Source organism: Pyrus communis, chromosome 11 (genome assembly GCF_963583255.1).
Source record: "Pyrus communis chromosome 11, drPyrComm1.1, whole genome shotgun sequence".
Taxonomy (NCBI): Eukaryota; Viridiplantae; Streptophyta; class Magnoliopsida; order Rosales; family Rosaceae; genus Pyrus; species Pyrus communis.
This window is the reverse complement of record NC_084813.1, coordinates 17978367-17996251: the sequence shown is the minus strand read 5'-3', so window position 1 is coordinate 17996251 and position 17885 is coordinate 17978367. Positions and strand designations below refer to the sequence as shown.

General features: G+C 37.2%; 3 protein-coding genes across 3 annotated transcripts; all 3 read right to left on the bottom strand.

The window, feature by feature from the left end:
• Nucleotides 1-4870: 4870 nt before the first annotated feature.
• On the bottom strand, nucleotides 4871-6995 carry LOC137749434 (7-deoxyloganetin glucosyltransferase-like). The gene is made up of 2 exons (XM_068489528.1): nucleotides 6189-6995; nucleotides 4871-6092 (listed from the first exon to the last, which is right to left on the bottom strand). The coding sequence occupies exons 1-2, from the start codon at nucleotides 6715-6717 to the stop codon at nucleotides 5164-5166; spliced, it is 1458 nt and encodes a 485-aa protein (XP_068345629.1). The 5' UTR covers nucleotides 6718-6995; the 3' UTR covers nucleotides 4871-5163.
• Nucleotides 6996-10603: 3608 nt separating this feature from the next.
• LOC137749435 (7-deoxyloganetin glucosyltransferase-like) lies at nucleotides 10604-12491 on the bottom strand. The gene is made up of 2 exons (XM_068489529.1): nucleotides 11802-12491; nucleotides 10604-11715 (listed from the first exon to the last, which is right to left on the bottom strand). The coding sequence occupies exons 1-2, from the start codon at nucleotides 12328-12330 to the stop codon at nucleotides 10787-10789; spliced, it is 1458 nt and encodes a 485-aa protein (XP_068345630.1). The 5' UTR covers nucleotides 12331-12491; the 3' UTR covers nucleotides 10604-10786.
• Nucleotides 12492-13651: 1160 nt separating this feature from the next.
• Nucleotides 13652-15231, bottom strand: LOC137749433 (7-deoxyloganetin glucosyltransferase-like). Its single transcript, XM_068489527.1, has 2 exons — nucleotides 14702-15231; nucleotides 13652-14604 (listed from the first exon to the last, which is right to left on the bottom strand). The coding sequence occupies exons 1-2, from the start codon at nucleotides 15228-15230 to the stop codon at nucleotides 13676-13678; spliced, it is 1458 nt and encodes a 485-aa protein (XP_068345628.1). The 5' UTR covers nucleotide 15231; the 3' UTR covers nucleotides 13652-13675.
• Between the last annotated feature and the right edge of the window lie 2654 nt (nucleotides 15232-17885).

Here is a 17885-nt window from a genome sequence, read left to right as displayed (position 1 = left end):
CTACTTTGATTGGTTTATGAGAGGTTTCTTCTAGCTAGGGCTGGGTTCGGTTCTCATCGGTTCGGTTTTTTCTCAAAACCGAAACCGAACCGAAATTTCGGTTCGGTTCAATTTTATTTCGGTTTTTTTCAATTCGGTTTTTTTTTCGGTTCGGTTTTTCTCGATTCGGTTTCGGTTTTTTTTTTTTTTTTTTTTTAATTTTTTTTTATTTCTCCCTCCAAAATTATTTTGCATAAACACTAAGCCAATTTTTTTACAATTGCATAAACACTACGCCAAACTTTAGCGATCTTTCTTTTTCTGAAGAAACTCCTGGGATTCCAGCGGAAACAGAGACAAAACCCGCATCCTGTACAAGATCAACCGAGAGTCAAAACAGATAGAAATTTCACTTTATTAGAACTCAAATAATGCTACTTACTCAATATCAGGACCAACCATATAATATTGAACATGTTGTCAGTAATGTGATTAATATAGCAGTTTTAAATTTGAGAACCTACACCCTCCTTTCGCGCTTAAGCATAAAGTTATTAGATATAAATACTAGAGCTCTAGAATGCAAGAACAAAAAACAAAAGAGATGAGGGCGGATGAGGGGCTTACGGTATTTCTTTTAGAATTATCCCAAAAAAGGAACCCAAAAATCAAGTATGAGTTAACATATTTGAAACACAGAGATCATATATTCATAAGTAATGAGGAGCTTACGATAAGTTATCTGCAGCGTTAAATACTGGAAGCTTTCCCAACCCAGCACCTTCCCATTTTGTCCTTTGAGAAGAAATAACTTGCTCAGCCTCTGAGCCCGTTGCTGTCAAAACAAACTGAAAACATCTACGGTTACCACATGTGAATAACAAGATGATCATGGTTAAGTTTATGCAGAGTCAATAGCTAATAAAGTAAAAAGAAAAATATACCAATGGAAAGAGAATTGCCATAAATCCATAGCTCACAAGAGATGAGAAAAAGAGTATAGGCAGAACACAAGGGCTCCCTGCAGAACACAAGGGCTTCCTTCTACTTTTCTTCTCTCAGACCCCATCTCTCCCTCTAATATAAATTAAAAGATCTTGACTATGCCGATTCATCATTTTATTCACTTAAGAAAAGGCCATAACCCTCTAAAACTGGATTGATTCATGCACCTCATTCAGAAGAAAAGCCAAAAAAACTTCTTTACGACACATTCATGGAAGCTCCACTAATTATACTGTTGTAATCATGCAGTCCATATCATGACAATTACTTTGAAATCTTACTCACAAATGATGTGGATACAGAATAGTAAAGTCAAATTTTTTGAAAAAATTAAAAAGCACCAATGTTCAATGAAAAAGAAAGAATTTGGATTGACAATTTCTGAATTTCATAAATTTAACGACTTCAACACCACCATGAAAATAGAGGAGATATGATTAACATCAAATGTGTGGAGAAATCGATCTTGTGATTTGTGTTCTACAACCATAAGCTCTTAAGGTCAGTGTCTAACGTTACATATGAAGATCATACAGAAATTGAATGACTTCTCAAGATTAAGCACCATTAAGCATCACAGTTTTTTTTTAAAAGCCTCATGCTGATGAGACGATATAGCTAAGCATCATACACGAAATGTGAAATAGAAGGGGGAACGGGTAAAAGTATCCCTTTTAATAATTACCTCATAATTGAACTTTCGCTTGTGAATTGGCTTAAACTTCCGAACATCCAAAATTGTTAGTTCATCATCCTACATTTGAACAACGGGCAAGAATACAGCTTAAGAACGGCAATAAATAGCTATTAGCTACTGATACCCACCACTCAGAATTCCACATAATGAAGTTACTGAACCAGAAACTACACAAAACCCGGGGAACGAGGTTTGGAACAACTCAACTTACCCTATTACCAACGGCGATGTGCGTCCCATCAGGTTTATAGGTGATGTTAATGTTCTCCCCACTAAGTTCTGCTAGCTGTGCACATTTTCCACCTGAAACACCCACATAGAGATAACATCAAATTCCCATCTTTGTACCTAAAAAACGAAAAAATAAAAACTTGAAAGAGCAATGACTCACTCCGAGCATCCCAAAGACGAACCGTGTGAGAGACAGAGACAATTTGAGAGTGAGAAAGGTCCGCCGGTCGCGAACTCGATGTCACCTGGGATTCAAGACTAAGAGAGACAGAGAGTTTGAGAGATACAGAGAGTGATTGAAGTTGAAGTCTTGAAGACCGAGAGAGAGAGAGAGAGGAGGCTAACCTTTTGCTGTCGACCGTCGCGAGTCGCCTGAGAGATTGAGAGAGACAGAGCGAGAGAGAGATGAGGCTCAGGGCCTCAGGCTGCGCGAGACTGAAGAAGAAGAACTGCGGCTTTAGTTACAGAGAGTCAGGCTGCGCGAGACTGAAGAAGAAGAACTGCGCGAGACTGAAGGCAGGGAAGGGAAGTAGGGAACGAGAGAGAATAGGCTTAGGGGTGGGCATAAAAACCGCCAAACCGCAAAACCACATCGAACCGTAAGAAAAAAAACCGAAAAAAACCGTATTGACCGGAAAAGTCAACTTTGAGTGAAAAACCGAACCGAACCGTTCAAACCGGTTCCGGTTCCGGTTTCGAATGACCAAGAACCGGCCGAACCGAACCGAACCGTTTTATTAATAATGAATAAATAAATTATATATACACACACATGTCATGGTATAATAGGTTGAAAAATAGGTTGAAAAATTGTGTACAGGAGCTGCTGCTTCTTGCTTGCTCTCTGAAGTCTGAAAACTTGCAATTTGTTTCATCATTTTTTTGTTTGTTGACTGATTGACCAGTGCATATGTATTTTAGTTGTCTCTTTTTGTTGACTTGGTGCCACTACCAAAGACATTTGCATTAAAAAAGATGTGTTGTATGCAACTTTATGTAATCAGTTTTAGAAGATGTATTTGAATGCATAATGATTTGGTGTTCAAATAATTTATTATTAGGAACCGTAAACCGGCAAGAACCGAATCGGAACCGGTGTAGACCGAACCGTAATGTTCTAGTCATAAATTTAAGTGGAACCGCACCGAATCGAACCGTTAATATATTTCGGTTCCGGTTCCAATTTAGGGGTGGAACCGCACCGTGCCCACCCCTAAATAGGCTTAAGGGTTAGGGTTACAACGGCGGCTTTAGATAGTTACAGGGAGTCAGGGACCAGGGTTTTGTTAAAACTTAAAAACATTAAAAAATTAAAAATAACCTCACAAATCCTGGAGGCATGAGGGTTCGAACCCATGCCTCCAGCTTGTAAAGTTTCATCGAAACCAACTTGGCAACAGGTTCTGTTTTGTTATGATTGTATGACTAAACTATTTATAAATATTCAAAAAAATTATATATATATATCGGTTCGGTTCGGTTCGGTTCGGTTTCCGAGCCTCAAAAACCGAAACCGAACTAGTCAGATTCGGTTCGGTTCGGTTTGACAATTTCGGTTCGGTTTTTTTCGGTTTTCGGTTTTTTGAACCCACCCCTACTTCTAGCATGGTCTAATATTATTCATTTATTCCAAATATTTGACTTTCTTTTTGTCATAAAAAAAATTATTGAAGCAATTCACATGTATAAATACATTTAAAATGTGTAAGTCGCATGTAGCACACAGTAATTCAAAAAATGGCTTTTGCACGCTCCAATTCGAAAACTATAATCAATTCTTGAATTAACCTGTGAACCACATCTCAACAATAGAATTTTACATTTTAATAATTAAGATGCGACAATGTAACACAAAAATAAACGAATAACTTCAGAGCTAGCAACTAACAACAAACAAATTAAACTCGAATTGGTTTTTACCTTGCAATACGTCATTCGTTCCAAATACAAAAGGCAAACAACTCTAGCATGGAACTCTCGTTCCTTATTCAAACAAACTTTCTTGCACAAACTTAAACAAGCCTTAAACAAATTTCATCCTCAAAATTTAAAACGTACCAGTGTTAGAAAATAGTTATGGGTATTTCTTCCGCATTTCAGTTTATAATTCCCATGTAGCACTTTCCACATCACCATGTTGCCAAAGAACTTTGACCAACATAATTGATACTGTACGAAGGGTTTGTTCTTTATAATCCAATATCTGGATTGGTCTATCTTCAAAGGATTAGCCTTCATCTGCTCAAAACTCTTGCTAGTCGATAGCATGTGTTGGATCTGGTTCATATTTTCGAAGCATTGAGACATCGGAAACATTGTGAACACTTGAAATTTGTGGTGATAAAGCTAATCGGTAAGCACTTCCTCTATTCTCTATACGATTTTAAAACGACCAATAAATCTAGGAGATGACTTCCCAGACTTTTCAAATCTTTTGATTCCTCTAGAGGGAGATATCATGAGAAATACGTGATCTCCTACATTGAATTCTAATGGTCTTCATCAATATCACAAGGGAATTAGAAACCGAAAAGCGGAAGAAATACCCAAAACTATTTTCTAACACCGATACGTTTTAAATTTCGAGGACGAAGTTTCTTTAAGGTTTGTTTAAGCTTTTGCAAGAAGGTTTGTTTGAATAAGGAACAAGAATTCCATGCTAGGGTTGGTTGCCTTACGTATTCGGAACAAAGGACGTATTGTAAAGTAAAAACAAACTCAAGTTTAGTTTGTTTTTGTTAATTGCTCTGGAGTTATTCGTTTATTTATTTTTATTTTGTCACATCTTAATTATGAAATTTCATATTCTATTTTTGAGATGTGATTCGCACCTTAATTTGAGACTTGTCTATATTTTTTTAATTAGAGCATGACAATCCATGGGCACCATTGACTGTCCCTAGTGGACTATAGTACAGGGCATTATTTTTTCCTCTCTTTTGGTTTTTTCAACAAACAATAGAATAATCTACATTAAACGACGGAAAGGGGGATTCATACATAAAATTTCAAATGCAAAGACGAATGCTTTTAACAAATTGAGTTACAGCCACTTACTAGTACATGATATTATTTGACAGAATTTAAGATGGTGGTCGCAGGCTAAACATATTACTAGTTATTGAACCAAAAAACATTTAGGAATGCAGTACATGCTTCCTCACATCTTGCTAGCCAGATAATTATCATTTGAGGCTATGGCGAACAATGAAAAAACATCAAAAGCTTAACAATATTGTTAAAGCTGACCTCTAGCTTTTCCTTAATAGCACACGATTTACTAAATTGTCGAAGTTCTTGGATGAAGAACCGTGAGGACTAGTAGATTCTTCTGCAAGTTTCTTCAACTCCATGACCTTATTTTTCATCTTCTTAGCCTTCTTCCCCTCCATTAACTCTCTAACAAGCTTCTCTACTTCATCCCTCTTCACGTCATTATTGATTTCCATGCCAATGCCCCATTCATTGCAAGTATAGCGGCAGTCCATTTGCTGGTCGCAAAAGAATGGCCAACAGAGCATAGGCACTCCTGCAGTCAGGCTCTCAATGGTTGAACTCCAACCGCTGTGTGTTAAAAATCCTCCAACTGATGGATGGTTCAGCACATGCTCTTGTGGGCACCAACTTGCAAATAAACTTCTTTCTTTTGTTTCAGCCACAAACTCTGATGGCAAAATCGCTGATCCGCCAATTACCAAATCGGGTCTAATTACCCAGAAGAAAGGCAGCTTGCTGTTTGCTAGTCCCCATCCAAACTCAGCTAGATGTTCGGGTGTCATAACAGTTATACTGCCAAAATTCACGTACACAACTGAATTTGGCGCCTTACTATTTAGCCACTCGAGGCATTGAGTTTCTTCTTTCCATAGACTGTATCCAATATTCAAGGGATGTTCAGGTATCTGGTTGAGATGTAATTGAAGAGGGCCAATGGTATAAACAAGCGGAAGCATAGATGCGAGAGCATCCAAAACATCTCGCTCCAAGGCATCAAAAGTATGAAGAATAATTGCTGAAGCTTCATGAGCTCTATCTGTTGATTCCATCACGAAGTTGAAAAATAAGTCATTAGGATTTGTGGTTCGAAGGAAGGTTGGGAGATCCTTCAAACGGATACCCTTCATTCCTGGAATCCAATCTATAACCTTGTCCAAATAGCCATTTGTCAAACAACTCTCATCTACAGCACACAAAAATTTACACACAAAGTTATGATTAAGCAATTAGAAGAGTTAATCATAAATATCAGTTTGTCCAATAGTTGTAAATATTTAACCTTTAAGTGGTGCAAGTCCTTTTTCGACCAAAGCACGAAGTTGTATAAAGCCCATGAAGCTGCATGCAGCAATAGTGTAGAACAGTACTATAGGGACTCCAATTTCTTCAGCAGCTGTGATTGTGAATGTGGACATGAAACCGTCTGAAATTATGTAAGTCACCCTAGGATTGTTGGATGTGGATAAGGCGTCGTTGTTGAGTTTATTGAGGAGGGCACGAAAGGGAGCCAAGAAATTCTGTTTTCTGACAGAGTCAGCAAGCAAAGCGACATCTTGGGTGGCATTTTCATCTGAATCAGGAAGGCCATCTGGGATGGCTTCGAACCGAAAATCAGGCAAGCCGTCAAGGGAGTTGGGGCCGAGAGATCTAAGAAAGCGCTTGTGGTTGAACACTGTGTTGACAAAGGTGATATGAAAACCTCTGTGGTGGAGAAGCTTTGCAAATTGAAGCATGGCCTTGATGTGGCTCTGAGCTGCAACTGGAATACAAACAGCATGAGGCTTATTAGGTACCTCTCTGGTATCCATCCTCTATTTTCTGTATGCCTATTTTTTTTGTATTGCAGACTCAGCGTTTGCAGAATGCACACTACTAATATTTATAGTGAGCACTTTTCAATATGTTTGTGTGAGGAATCTAGGAGCCTGTTTCATATGCAATTTAAATCCAATTTTTTTTTTTTTTTTTATCTTAAATACAGTTTGTGAGTTTCAAGTCAATAATTCTTATTTGATAGGACTACTTTTTAAAAAAGTAAACTCAAAACCAACTTAAAAAATTAGTTATTTGTGAAAAATACAAAAAAAAAAAAAAAAGTAGTTTTTAAAGTTTTTAATCTGATCTCTCTCTGGTTGTCCTCCTATCAACTCTTCATGTGTCATGATTTTCTTCTCTCCTCTCTCCTCTCTCATCCAGTCATTTCCTTTTCTCTCCTCTCTTCCAATCTGTTATAATTTTCTCTCCTCTCTCTCATCTTCCTTTCTCTCCTCTCTCTCTTCAGATCATTTCCTTTAGTTTTCTCTGTCTCTCACTACAAATTCTCTCTCTCCGTTCCCTCTCCTCTCTCCTCCTTTCTTTCGATTTTCTCTCTCCCTTTCTTATTTATTTAATTGTTAAGATTTAAAAATAATTCGTACCAAAAGAAATGGTTTTAAGAAATAGTTTTGAAAATGATAAAAAAATTTAATAGTATACCAAACGGGCCTAAGTTTTTGCAATTAAATTAATTTGCAAGATATAGAGTAACCAAAATTCTTTATGAGTACATGCATGGTTCGGTAAATTTCTAATGTGGGATATTTCTTTGTTTTCTCACACGTTTCCTTATGTATGGAGAATTTTCAAGTTCAATACGTGAATAACCGAGTGACACGAAATACGTATAATGGTTAGGCTTCACATGTAAGCCAATTTTCTCTGATTCCTTGAATCACATACAAAATTTGTTGAAATTCCGATAAGGAACACTTCTTCACATCCTTTCATTCCTATTCTTATATTCACACTAGCTCAGGCTGTGAAATAATTTTATTTGCAGAATCTTGAATGGAGTGATCCAAATTAAATAACTAGTCAATTGTCTTGGAATAAAATTTTCGTTGGTTGCCTTTGGATTTATTTGTAGGTCAAAGAAGATTGCTGCAGTGACGGAAGACCACAACCATGTAATTAGAGGGAATGTAGAATGAAAAAGACAAAGTTTTGAAGAAAGTTCTTTGGGGCTTTTGATTGGCCGAAGTAGGATTGGATTTGGCTATCTAAGACCAATTCCAATTTAATTAACAAACTGAATAATTTGAGATTATACTTTCTCTATATAAATTTTTTTTTTAACAAACAATATATCTACACTAAGAGAGTGAAGGAGTGGAGAAGTGGGCTAAACCTCATAATGGGTTAGGCTTAGCCCACTCCCCGCTCTATTAGTGTAAATAATATCGTTTGTTCATAAATAAATAAATAATAAAAAATAAATGTTAAAATGAGCGAGAGATCTAGTTCGATTCTTGCCAAGACGAATCTAAATCACATTGCTACTAGCCTATTATGAGACATAGTTCACTCTCCCACACTTTTACTGTAGATAATATCGTTTGCTAAAAAAATTGAGTGACATAAATGAAACAAATCCAACGCAAGCTCCACTAATCCAAAGCAATCTTTATAATTAGTCCAGATGAAGTCAACCTGATGGATCAACTTTGACAAAGGTAATATGAAAACCTCTAGTGTGCAGGAGTTTTGCAAATTTAAGCGTTGCCTTGATATGGCTTCGCGTCGGACTTGATATGGCTTCACGTCGGAACTGGAATGCAAACAGCGTGAGGCTTAGTAGCTACTGTTGTGGCTGTTGAGAATGAATCTTACATTGATGAGAAGAGGGATCTTACATGTACTTATAAGTAGTTAGGCCACTCTTTATATTGTCAATTGGTTTTGTGGTGGAACCTCAACTTTTTCATCAGAGCATGTTGGCCAACGTGTGAAGCCTAATAGTAACACGTGCTCCACGTCATCCAATTCATGTTGTCCACGTGCTTGGCTTGAAAATTCGTCATACATGAGGGGCCTTGTGAAAATGTGAAAGTAAAAGAGTCTCACATTGGTGAAAGGAGAAATCTTGCAAGGACTTATAAGAGATTCGGCTACTCTCTATATTTACAATTGGTTTTATAGTGGAACCTCAACTTTGTTTAGAGTGTCAGAGCGGGTTGTCTCATGTGTGAAGCTCAACGGCCACACATGCTCCACGTCACCGAGTTGTGTTGTTCACGTGTTAGGCTTGAAAATTTATCACACATGAGAGGTCAGGTTGAGAATGAATCTCATATTGATGAGAAGATGGACCTTGCATGTGCCTATAGGTAGTTAGACTACTCATATTGCCAATTGATTTTACGATGAAACCTCAACTTTCTTCAGTGCTTTCACGTCTTATGTGCTTGCATTGCAGTGCAGATTGTTTATAGTGCTAGTAGTGAGCTACTTTTCAACATATATGTGGTTTAAGTTGAATGGTAATCCATTTTCTTGTATTTGAATTTAGAGAGATCAAGTAAATTCAGGGAGATGTGAAAGAAAGTAGGCATTCATTGAAAATAGAGGCCAGCAAGAGAAATATGTACTATAATGTAAGGGTTAAAAATCTGTACTTGATCACGAGTTCTCGACTTTTCCCCTAGAAAAAGAGAAATATGTACTATAATGTAAGGGTTAAAAATTTGTAGGCAAGATGCTTTAAGATAATCTGGTTAGTGATTTACCTCTAAAATCAAAGCCGACTGGCAATTAGTGGAACTGGACTTAGTGGACCTTCAGTTCTTGCGTCATTTCTCATTACAGAATCACGTTTTAGTTTTTTTTATATCACTAAGGGAAATGATAAACGCACACTATCTTTCTTCTTCAATACATATTTTTGTTTAATTTTGTCTGTTGTTTCTATTTTGATTATACAATCTGATGATCAGAAATATGGAGGGGTGGGTGAGAAGTTGAAAATTGGGTGTGAAAAATCAGCTCCCATTGCTAAAATATTCTGTAATCATCTCAATTTTCATAGGTAATATGTGGATTAGTTCTTCGAGTACTGCTCTCCTGAGGAACAAAGGTGAGCTAAATCCCAGCTATAGTGCAGATTATTTTATTTTATTTTTTTTCGAAGATAGTGCAGGTTATTTATTCTTAGACAACAGTTGTTGCTATGTAGAGAGCTAGTCAACATTCTATTCCACTGCCCGCGGTAAACCTATTTCTTCTTCTCCTAGCCAAAAACCCTTTTCTAAGTATGGCCTGTTTTCATGGTTTCTTGGCTTTTTATTATTTTTCGTTCTTCTAAATTTTATTGTTTTTTAGTTTCTTCTACTACTAGTTTGCTTCATCTTCAAGTTTCTTCTACCTCTAGTCTGTCACATCTTTAATTATGGAAATGCCATATTTTATTTGTTAAATGTCATTCACACTTTAATTCGAGACTTAACTATAATTTTTGAACTGGACCATGACAATAAATACATGGCACCAATTGACTATCCCTAGTGGACTAATGCTCTTAACCAAACTACAAGCCACTTGCCAGTACGCGAGATTTGGATCCTTACTAGCCCTCAAATGTATGAGTTATATGGATTCTTCACTTCTATCATTTTGTGGTACATATATAACCACTTCTCTTTTTTTCTCTTTTTTACTAAAATATTTCATTACCAACTCAATTTTCGTTAGTTTTATGCATTTATTCTTCTATTGGTGTTGAAATTGTTGGTTATATATATATATATATATATATATATATAAAGTTTGTAGCAAAACTTCAATGTTTTTAATCTTAAGAATTTAATTATTATTAGATATTGGAAAATTAAGATCAATTAATCACACTTATAGCAAAACAAAATTCAAGATGGTGGTCGCACGCTAAACATATTACTAGTTTATTGAACCAAAAAACATCTAGGAATGCAGTACATGTAATTTCTCACATCTTCCTAGCCAGATGATTATCATTTGAGGCTATGGCCAACAATTAAAAAAAAACATCAGAATCACGAACAAAATTACAAAAATCATCAATAACAATATTATTAAAGCTGACATCTAGCTTTTCCTTAATAGCACACGATTCACTAAATTGTCGAAGTTCTTGGATGAAGAACCGTGAGGACTAGTAGCTTCTTCTGCAAGTTTCTTCCACTCCATCACCTTACTTTTCATCTTCTTAGCCTTCTCCCCCTCCACTAACTCTAGAACAAGCCTCTCTACTTCATCCCTCTTCACATCATTATTGATTTCCATGCCAATGCCCCATTCCTTGCAAGTATAGCGGCAGTCCATTTGCTGGTCGGCAAAGAATGGCCAACAGAGCATAGGCACTCCTGCAGTCAGGCTCTCAATAGTTGAATTCCAACCGCTGTGTGTTAAAAATCCTCCAACTGATGGATGGTTAAGGACAAGCTCTTGTGGGCACCAATTTGCTATTAAACTTCTTCGTTTTGTTTCAGCCACAAACTCAGGTTGCAAAATCGCTGATTCGCCAATCACCAAATCGGGTCTAACTACCCAGAAGAAAGGCAGCTTGCTGTTTGCTAGTCCCCATGCAAACTCGACTAGATGTTCAGGTGTCATGACCGCTATACTGCCAAAATTCACGTACACAACTGAATTTGGCGCCTTACTGTTTAGCCACTCAAGGCATTCAGTATCTTCTTTCCATAGACTGTATCCAATATTCAAGGGGTGTTCAGGTATCTGATTGAGATGTAATTGAAGAGGGCCAATGGTATAAACCCGTGGAAGCATAGATGAGAGAGCATCCAAAACATCACGCTCCAAGGCATCAAAAGTATGAAGAATAACTGCTGAAGCTTCATGCGCTCTATCTGTTGATTCCATCACGAAGTTGAAAAATATGTCCTCACGATTTGTGGTTCGAAGGAAGGTTGGGAGATCCTTCAAACGGATATCCTTCACTCCTGGAATCCAATCGACAGCCTTGTCCAAATAACCATTTGTCAAACAACTCTCATCTACAACACGAAATTTTTTATACACATAAGCAATTAAAAGTGTTAATCATAAATATCAGTTTGTCCAATAGTTGTAAATATTTAACCTTTGAGTGGTACAAGTCCTTTTTCGACCAAAGCACGAAATTGTATACAGCCCATGAAGCTGCATGCAGCAATAGTGTAAAACAGTACTATAGGGACTTCAATTTCTTCAGCAGCTGTGATTGTGAATATGGACATGGAACCATCTGAAATTATGCAAGTCACTGGAGGATTGTTGGTTGTTGATATGGCATCATTGTTGAGTTTTTTGAGAAGGGCACGAAAGGGAGCCAAGAAATATTGTTTTCTGACAGAGTCAGCGAGCAAAATGACATCTTGGGTGGTATCTTCATCTGAATCAGGAAGGCCATCTGGGATGGCTTCAAACCGAAAATCAGGCAAGCCGTCAAGGGAGTTGGGGCCAAGAGATCTAAGAAAGCGCTTGTGGTTGAACACTGTGTTGACAAAGGTGATATGAAAACCTCTGTGGTGGAGGAGCTTTGCGAATTTAAGCATGGCCTTGATATGGCTTTGAGCTGGAATTGGAATACAAACAGCATGAGGCTTTTTAGGTACTTCTTTGGTATCCATCCTCTATTTTCTGTATGACTATTTTATTTTTTCCTTTTTTTGTGGTGCAGATTTGCAGTGTTTGCAGAATGCACACTATTAATATTTGTAGACTAGTGAGCACTATTCATTATGTTTGTGTGAGGAGGCTAAGGTTTCGCAATAAAAAATTTTATGAGTACATGCATGGTTTGGTAACTTTCTAATGTGGGATATTTCTTCGATTTCTCACACGTTCCTTTATGGGTGGAGAATCTTCAAGCCCAATACGTGGATAACCAACTGAGTAACACGAAATACGTATGGCTGTTAAACTTTACATGTGAACCAACTTGCTCTGATTCCATAAAGCATATACAAGATTTGTTGAAATTCCGATAGGAGACACTTCTTCACATACATTTATTCCTATTCTTATCTTCACACAAGTTCAGGCAGTGAAATAATCTTGTTTGAAGAATCTTGAACGAGCGATCCAAATTAAATAATTAGTCAATCGTCTTGTATTAAAGTTTTCAATGATTACCCTTTGGATTTTTTTGTAGGTCAAAGAAGATTGCTGCAGTGACAGAAGACACGTAACCATGTAAGATAAAGAATGCAGTAGGAAAAGACAGTTTTGAAGAAAGTTCTATTGGGGCTTTTATTGGCCAAAGTAGGATTGGATTTGGCTATTTAGCACCAATTCCAATTTGAATTAAACATGAGGTTAAGTAACAACTGAATAATTTCAGATTATACTTTTTTATGTGAGCTTATTCTAAACCATTTAAAGAGGGGCCTAAATAGAACAAATTCAACGCCAAGCTAAACTAATACAAATTAAACTCTATAATTAGTTCAAATCAAGTCAATTTTATGGATCAAGTGTGCCATTTATGTGACTATTATCAGTGTAAATGGGCTTTTCGGATGATGACTCAAATATTTGTTTACCATCTTAATTTGTATTTGGTTATATTCACTAGGTATGGTATTGTTATTGGTATTGTTGGAGATTTATTCCAAAGTTTCCATATAAAAGTTTTGTCTACATTTCCGGTTTTTTCAATCATGCAGCTGCAATGAATATGTGGCGTAACATATTATATTGGTCATCATGCACAACCACACTACCAAACATTCAAAGGGTTGATGTTGGTCTACCATTTATTATATGATGCTGAGAATACCTCATACTCAGATAGTTCTAAAACTTAGAACAATAATAATATGGTAATTTTGAGATAGTTCTAAATCACGTATCGACATCTAGGTTTATTTTTATTTTTATTATAAATGATATTTTACACTAATCAACACTAACAAAAGAGAGGGAGTTTTGAACTCGGAGCATAGTTGGTAGTTCTAAATTACGTACTGACATCTAGTTCTTTCTTAGTAGAACTTGATTCACTAAATTGTCTAAGTTTTTGGATGAAGAACCATTCGGCCCAGTAGCTTCTTCTGCCAGTTTCTTCCACTCCATGACCTTATTTTTCAACTTCTTACCCTTCTCTCCCTCCATTAACTCCTTGACAAGCTTCTCTACTTCACGCCTCTTCACATCATTACTAATCTCCATCCCAATGCCCCATTCATTGCAAGTATAGTGGCAGTCCATTTGCTGGTCACCGAAGGATGGCCAACAGAGCATAGGCACTCCTGCAGTCAGGCTCTCAATTGTTGAACCCCAACCGCTGTGAGTTAAAAATCCTCCAACTGATGGGTGGTTCAGGACTTGCTCTTGTGGGCACCAACTTGCTGTAAGACTTCTTTCTTTTGTTTCGGCAACAAACTCAGGCGGAAAAATTGCGGGTTCACCAATTACAAGATCAGGCCTGATTACCCAAAAGAAGGGCAATTTGCTATTTGCAAGTCCCCAGCCAAACTCGACAAGATTTTCAGGTGTCATGACTGCTATACTGCCAAAATTCACATACATGACAGAATCTGGCGCCTTAGCGTTTAGCCACTCAAGGCATTCAGTTTCTTCTTTCCATAGACTGTATCCAGTATTCAAGGGGTGTTCTGGTATCTGGTTGAGATGTAATTGAAGAGGGCCAATGGGATAAACAAGTGGAAGCATAGATGAGAGCGCATCCAACACATCTGTCTCCAAGGCATCAAAAGTATGAAGAACAATTGCTGAAGCTTCATGAGCTCTATCCGTTGCTTTCGTCGTGAAGTTAAATAGGATGTCATCCGGATTTGTGGTTCGAAAAAAAGTTGGGATATCCCTTAAACGAATATCTTTCATTCCAGGAATCCAGTCTATAACTTTTTCCAGATATCCATTTGTCAAACAGCTCTCATCTACAACACGAAAATTTTCATTTGCATGTTTCGAAAATAAGAAATAAAGAAATAACCAAAAATTAAGCAGTTGTTTCAATAGTTGTATATATTTCACCTTTGAGTGGTGCAAGTCCTTTTTCAACCAAAGCACGAAATTGTAAAAAGCCCATGAAGGCACATGCAGCAATAGTGTAGAACTGCACCGAAGGGACTCCAATATCTTGAGCAGCAGTGACTGTGACTGGGGACATGAAACCATCTGAAACTATGCAAGTCACTGGTGGATTGTTGGATGTTGTTTTGGCATCATCGTTGAGCTTAGTGAGGAGATCACGAAACGTCGCCAGGAAAGTATGTTTTAGTATGGAATCGCAGAGTAAAGTGAGATTTTGGGTGGCATCTTCACCTGAATCTGGAATGCCATCTGGGATGGCTTCGAACCGGAAATCAGGCAAGCCATATTGGGAATCGGGTCCTAGAGATTTAAGAAACCGCTTGTGATTGAACTCCGTGTTGACAAAGGTAATATGGAAACCTCTACCGTGCAGGAGTTTTGCAAATTTAAGCGTTGCCTTGATATGGCTTTGAGTCGGAACTGGAATGCAAACAGCGTGAGGCTTAGTAGCTACTGTTGTGGCATCCATTTTGGATTATGTTTGCATCGCGGTGCAGGTTGTTTATAGTGCTTGTAGTGAGCTACTGTTCAACATATATGTGGTTTAAGTTGAATGGTAGTCCAGTTTCTTGTATTTGAATTTAGAGAGATCAAGCAAATTCAGGGAGAGATGTGAAAGAAAGTAGGCATTCATTAAAAAATAGAAGACAGCAAGACAGCTACTTGATCACGAGTTCACGACTTTTCTACTAGAAACAGAGAAATGTGTACAATAATGTTAGTGTCAAGAATCTGTAGGGAAAAGTCTTTAAGATAATCTTGTTAGAGATTTACTTTTAAAATCAAAGTCGCCATGCAACTAGCGGACCTTCGATTCTTTTGTCATTTTGCGTTATAGAATATCACTTTCAGCTTTTTTGGACATTGCGAAAGGGAAATGATAAGTGCACACTTTTTTTTTTCTTCTAAACATGGATAACTATTTGATCTTGTCCATTGTTTCTATCTTTGATTATTCAATCTGATGTTCAGAAATATAAAAGGGTGAGTGAAAGGCTAAAAATAATGTGAGAAAATCAGCTCCCATGGCTAAAATATTCCGTAATCATTTCAATTTTCATAGGTTATACTAGTAAATATGCCCGCGCGTTGTTGCGGAACTTGAATGCACCAACCTTAACTACATGAATAAGACACATTTAACTTGAAAAAAATTCAACATAATCATGAACAAATAAAAGGGATAGATAAGTGAACGATGTCGGTAAGATAAGCAGCTTGGCTTTTATATACATTCAACCGAGCTGATTACAAAAAATGTGGTTATAAAAAAAATGCTCTGTTTCCTTGAGAAAAAGAAGCAACAGCCCCGTATGCTTGACCAATGGTTCCATACTCGTTTTCAATCTGGTATAATTGAAACAACAATTAACCCATAGAAAGGTTCTGTTAAGTGCTTCTGGAAAAAGGGGTTGCTGGATTGCTTTTCAGCTTGCTTGCTTTGTGGTGATATAGTGCTTGGGATTTCATGCTTGGTCCAAGAGAATGGACAAGACTGTAGATAAACAACAGTTGAAAATTGGTAGGTTCACACCAAGACAAAAATAAAGGAAGACTTCTAATCCCATAAATTAGAAAAAAATCTACTATCCTAAATTCCTAATCCCACGTGACTCCGCTGCCCCACACCCTTGTCCCCTGTCTCCCATTGACTAAAAATAGTCCCAAATCACACCAGCCAGCCATAGAAAGCCACCGGCCACATCAAATATTAGGCACGATTCAGGTAACCAAATTCAATTAACATAGTTAAAGATAATGAAATGCAAGGAACACGATAAACATAGTAAAATTCAAGAATATGATTAAGAGGATTTGAACTATATTGTGTTGAAAACTTACAGAAGCGCGATGGTTCAAGGGCGCCAGTGGCCAGGCTGACATGGATTTAATATGAAAAGACTTTCCTTCTAAATTTATTTTGTCATGGCATACAGTTTTCAAAAAAGAAATCTTCACCAAAAAAGATGACAACACGCAACAGTAAATTTGTTAGTCATAATATATCTCAACAATCAACTCCTAAAAGTAATAAGAAAAGAAAAAGCACTAAATTGACAGGGAAGAAAAGTTAAATTGATCTTTTAGCTTACATCCAGAACACTTGCTTGAGTTAGTTCTCATATTTTCCCTTTTAATCTAACAACATATATGAAATCGAAGAGAGAGGATGAGAAATTTTTACCTCTGGGTGTGTCGACCTCAAGATCGGAGGTTTGGCCTATGGATCCGCTCGTGTGCAGCCTGAATCTCGCAAAGATTTTGGCTCACTTTTCTGAGACGGTGGTGCAGGCGATGGTCTTGGGGCTCTCATCTCGACGAATCTGGAGGCGGAGCATGGAGCTGTAAGGGTTCACGGCTGGAGAGACTGAGAATGGCGAGATAGAGAATCGGCGGGGATTTGAGGGAAATTACAGAGTAAGAAAAGGGAGGGATGGGGGGATTTGATGGATGGTTACAGAGAGAGTCGGGAGAGAAAAAGAGTGAATGAAAAGGGGATGGAAACGGATGGAAAAGTAGCCGAAGCAGAGCAATCCACGATGCTTGAGTTATTTAAATACAGATTTCATGCAATCCAGCAGCTAAATGCTCAACTCAGGTAAAAAAATTAAAAAAAAAATCAAACTTTAGCAATTAGATAAAGGCCAATAACAATGTACCATTAGAATGGCTTACAATATACAATCTTTTGTGATTTTACTACTTGTACAACATGAACAAACCAGTATCAAATCACTTACTCCAACAAAAAATCACAACACAACAAATCACTTGCCCCAAAAAATTGTAGAGAACAAGCCTGCATAAACATGCAGGCAAAGCAAAAAATTATAATAAATCAACAATTGTCAAATAGAAAAGAGAATGTATTTAAGGTTGAAAGAGAGCAGGCTTAACATTTTGTCCTGGTAATTATTTCCAACTCTTCCATGTATCGCAATTATATTCTTACTCTTCCAAATCAGCCCTTTGTTTTTTTTTTTTTTTACTGAACACTCCGCAACATCCATTGGAACATCCAGAACACCATCATCAGAACTCCTAGAGCTCTAAATGATTTTCTCCTATTTTAATTAACTCCACATTCTTTAAACATATTATGACATGAAATACGAAATTAATA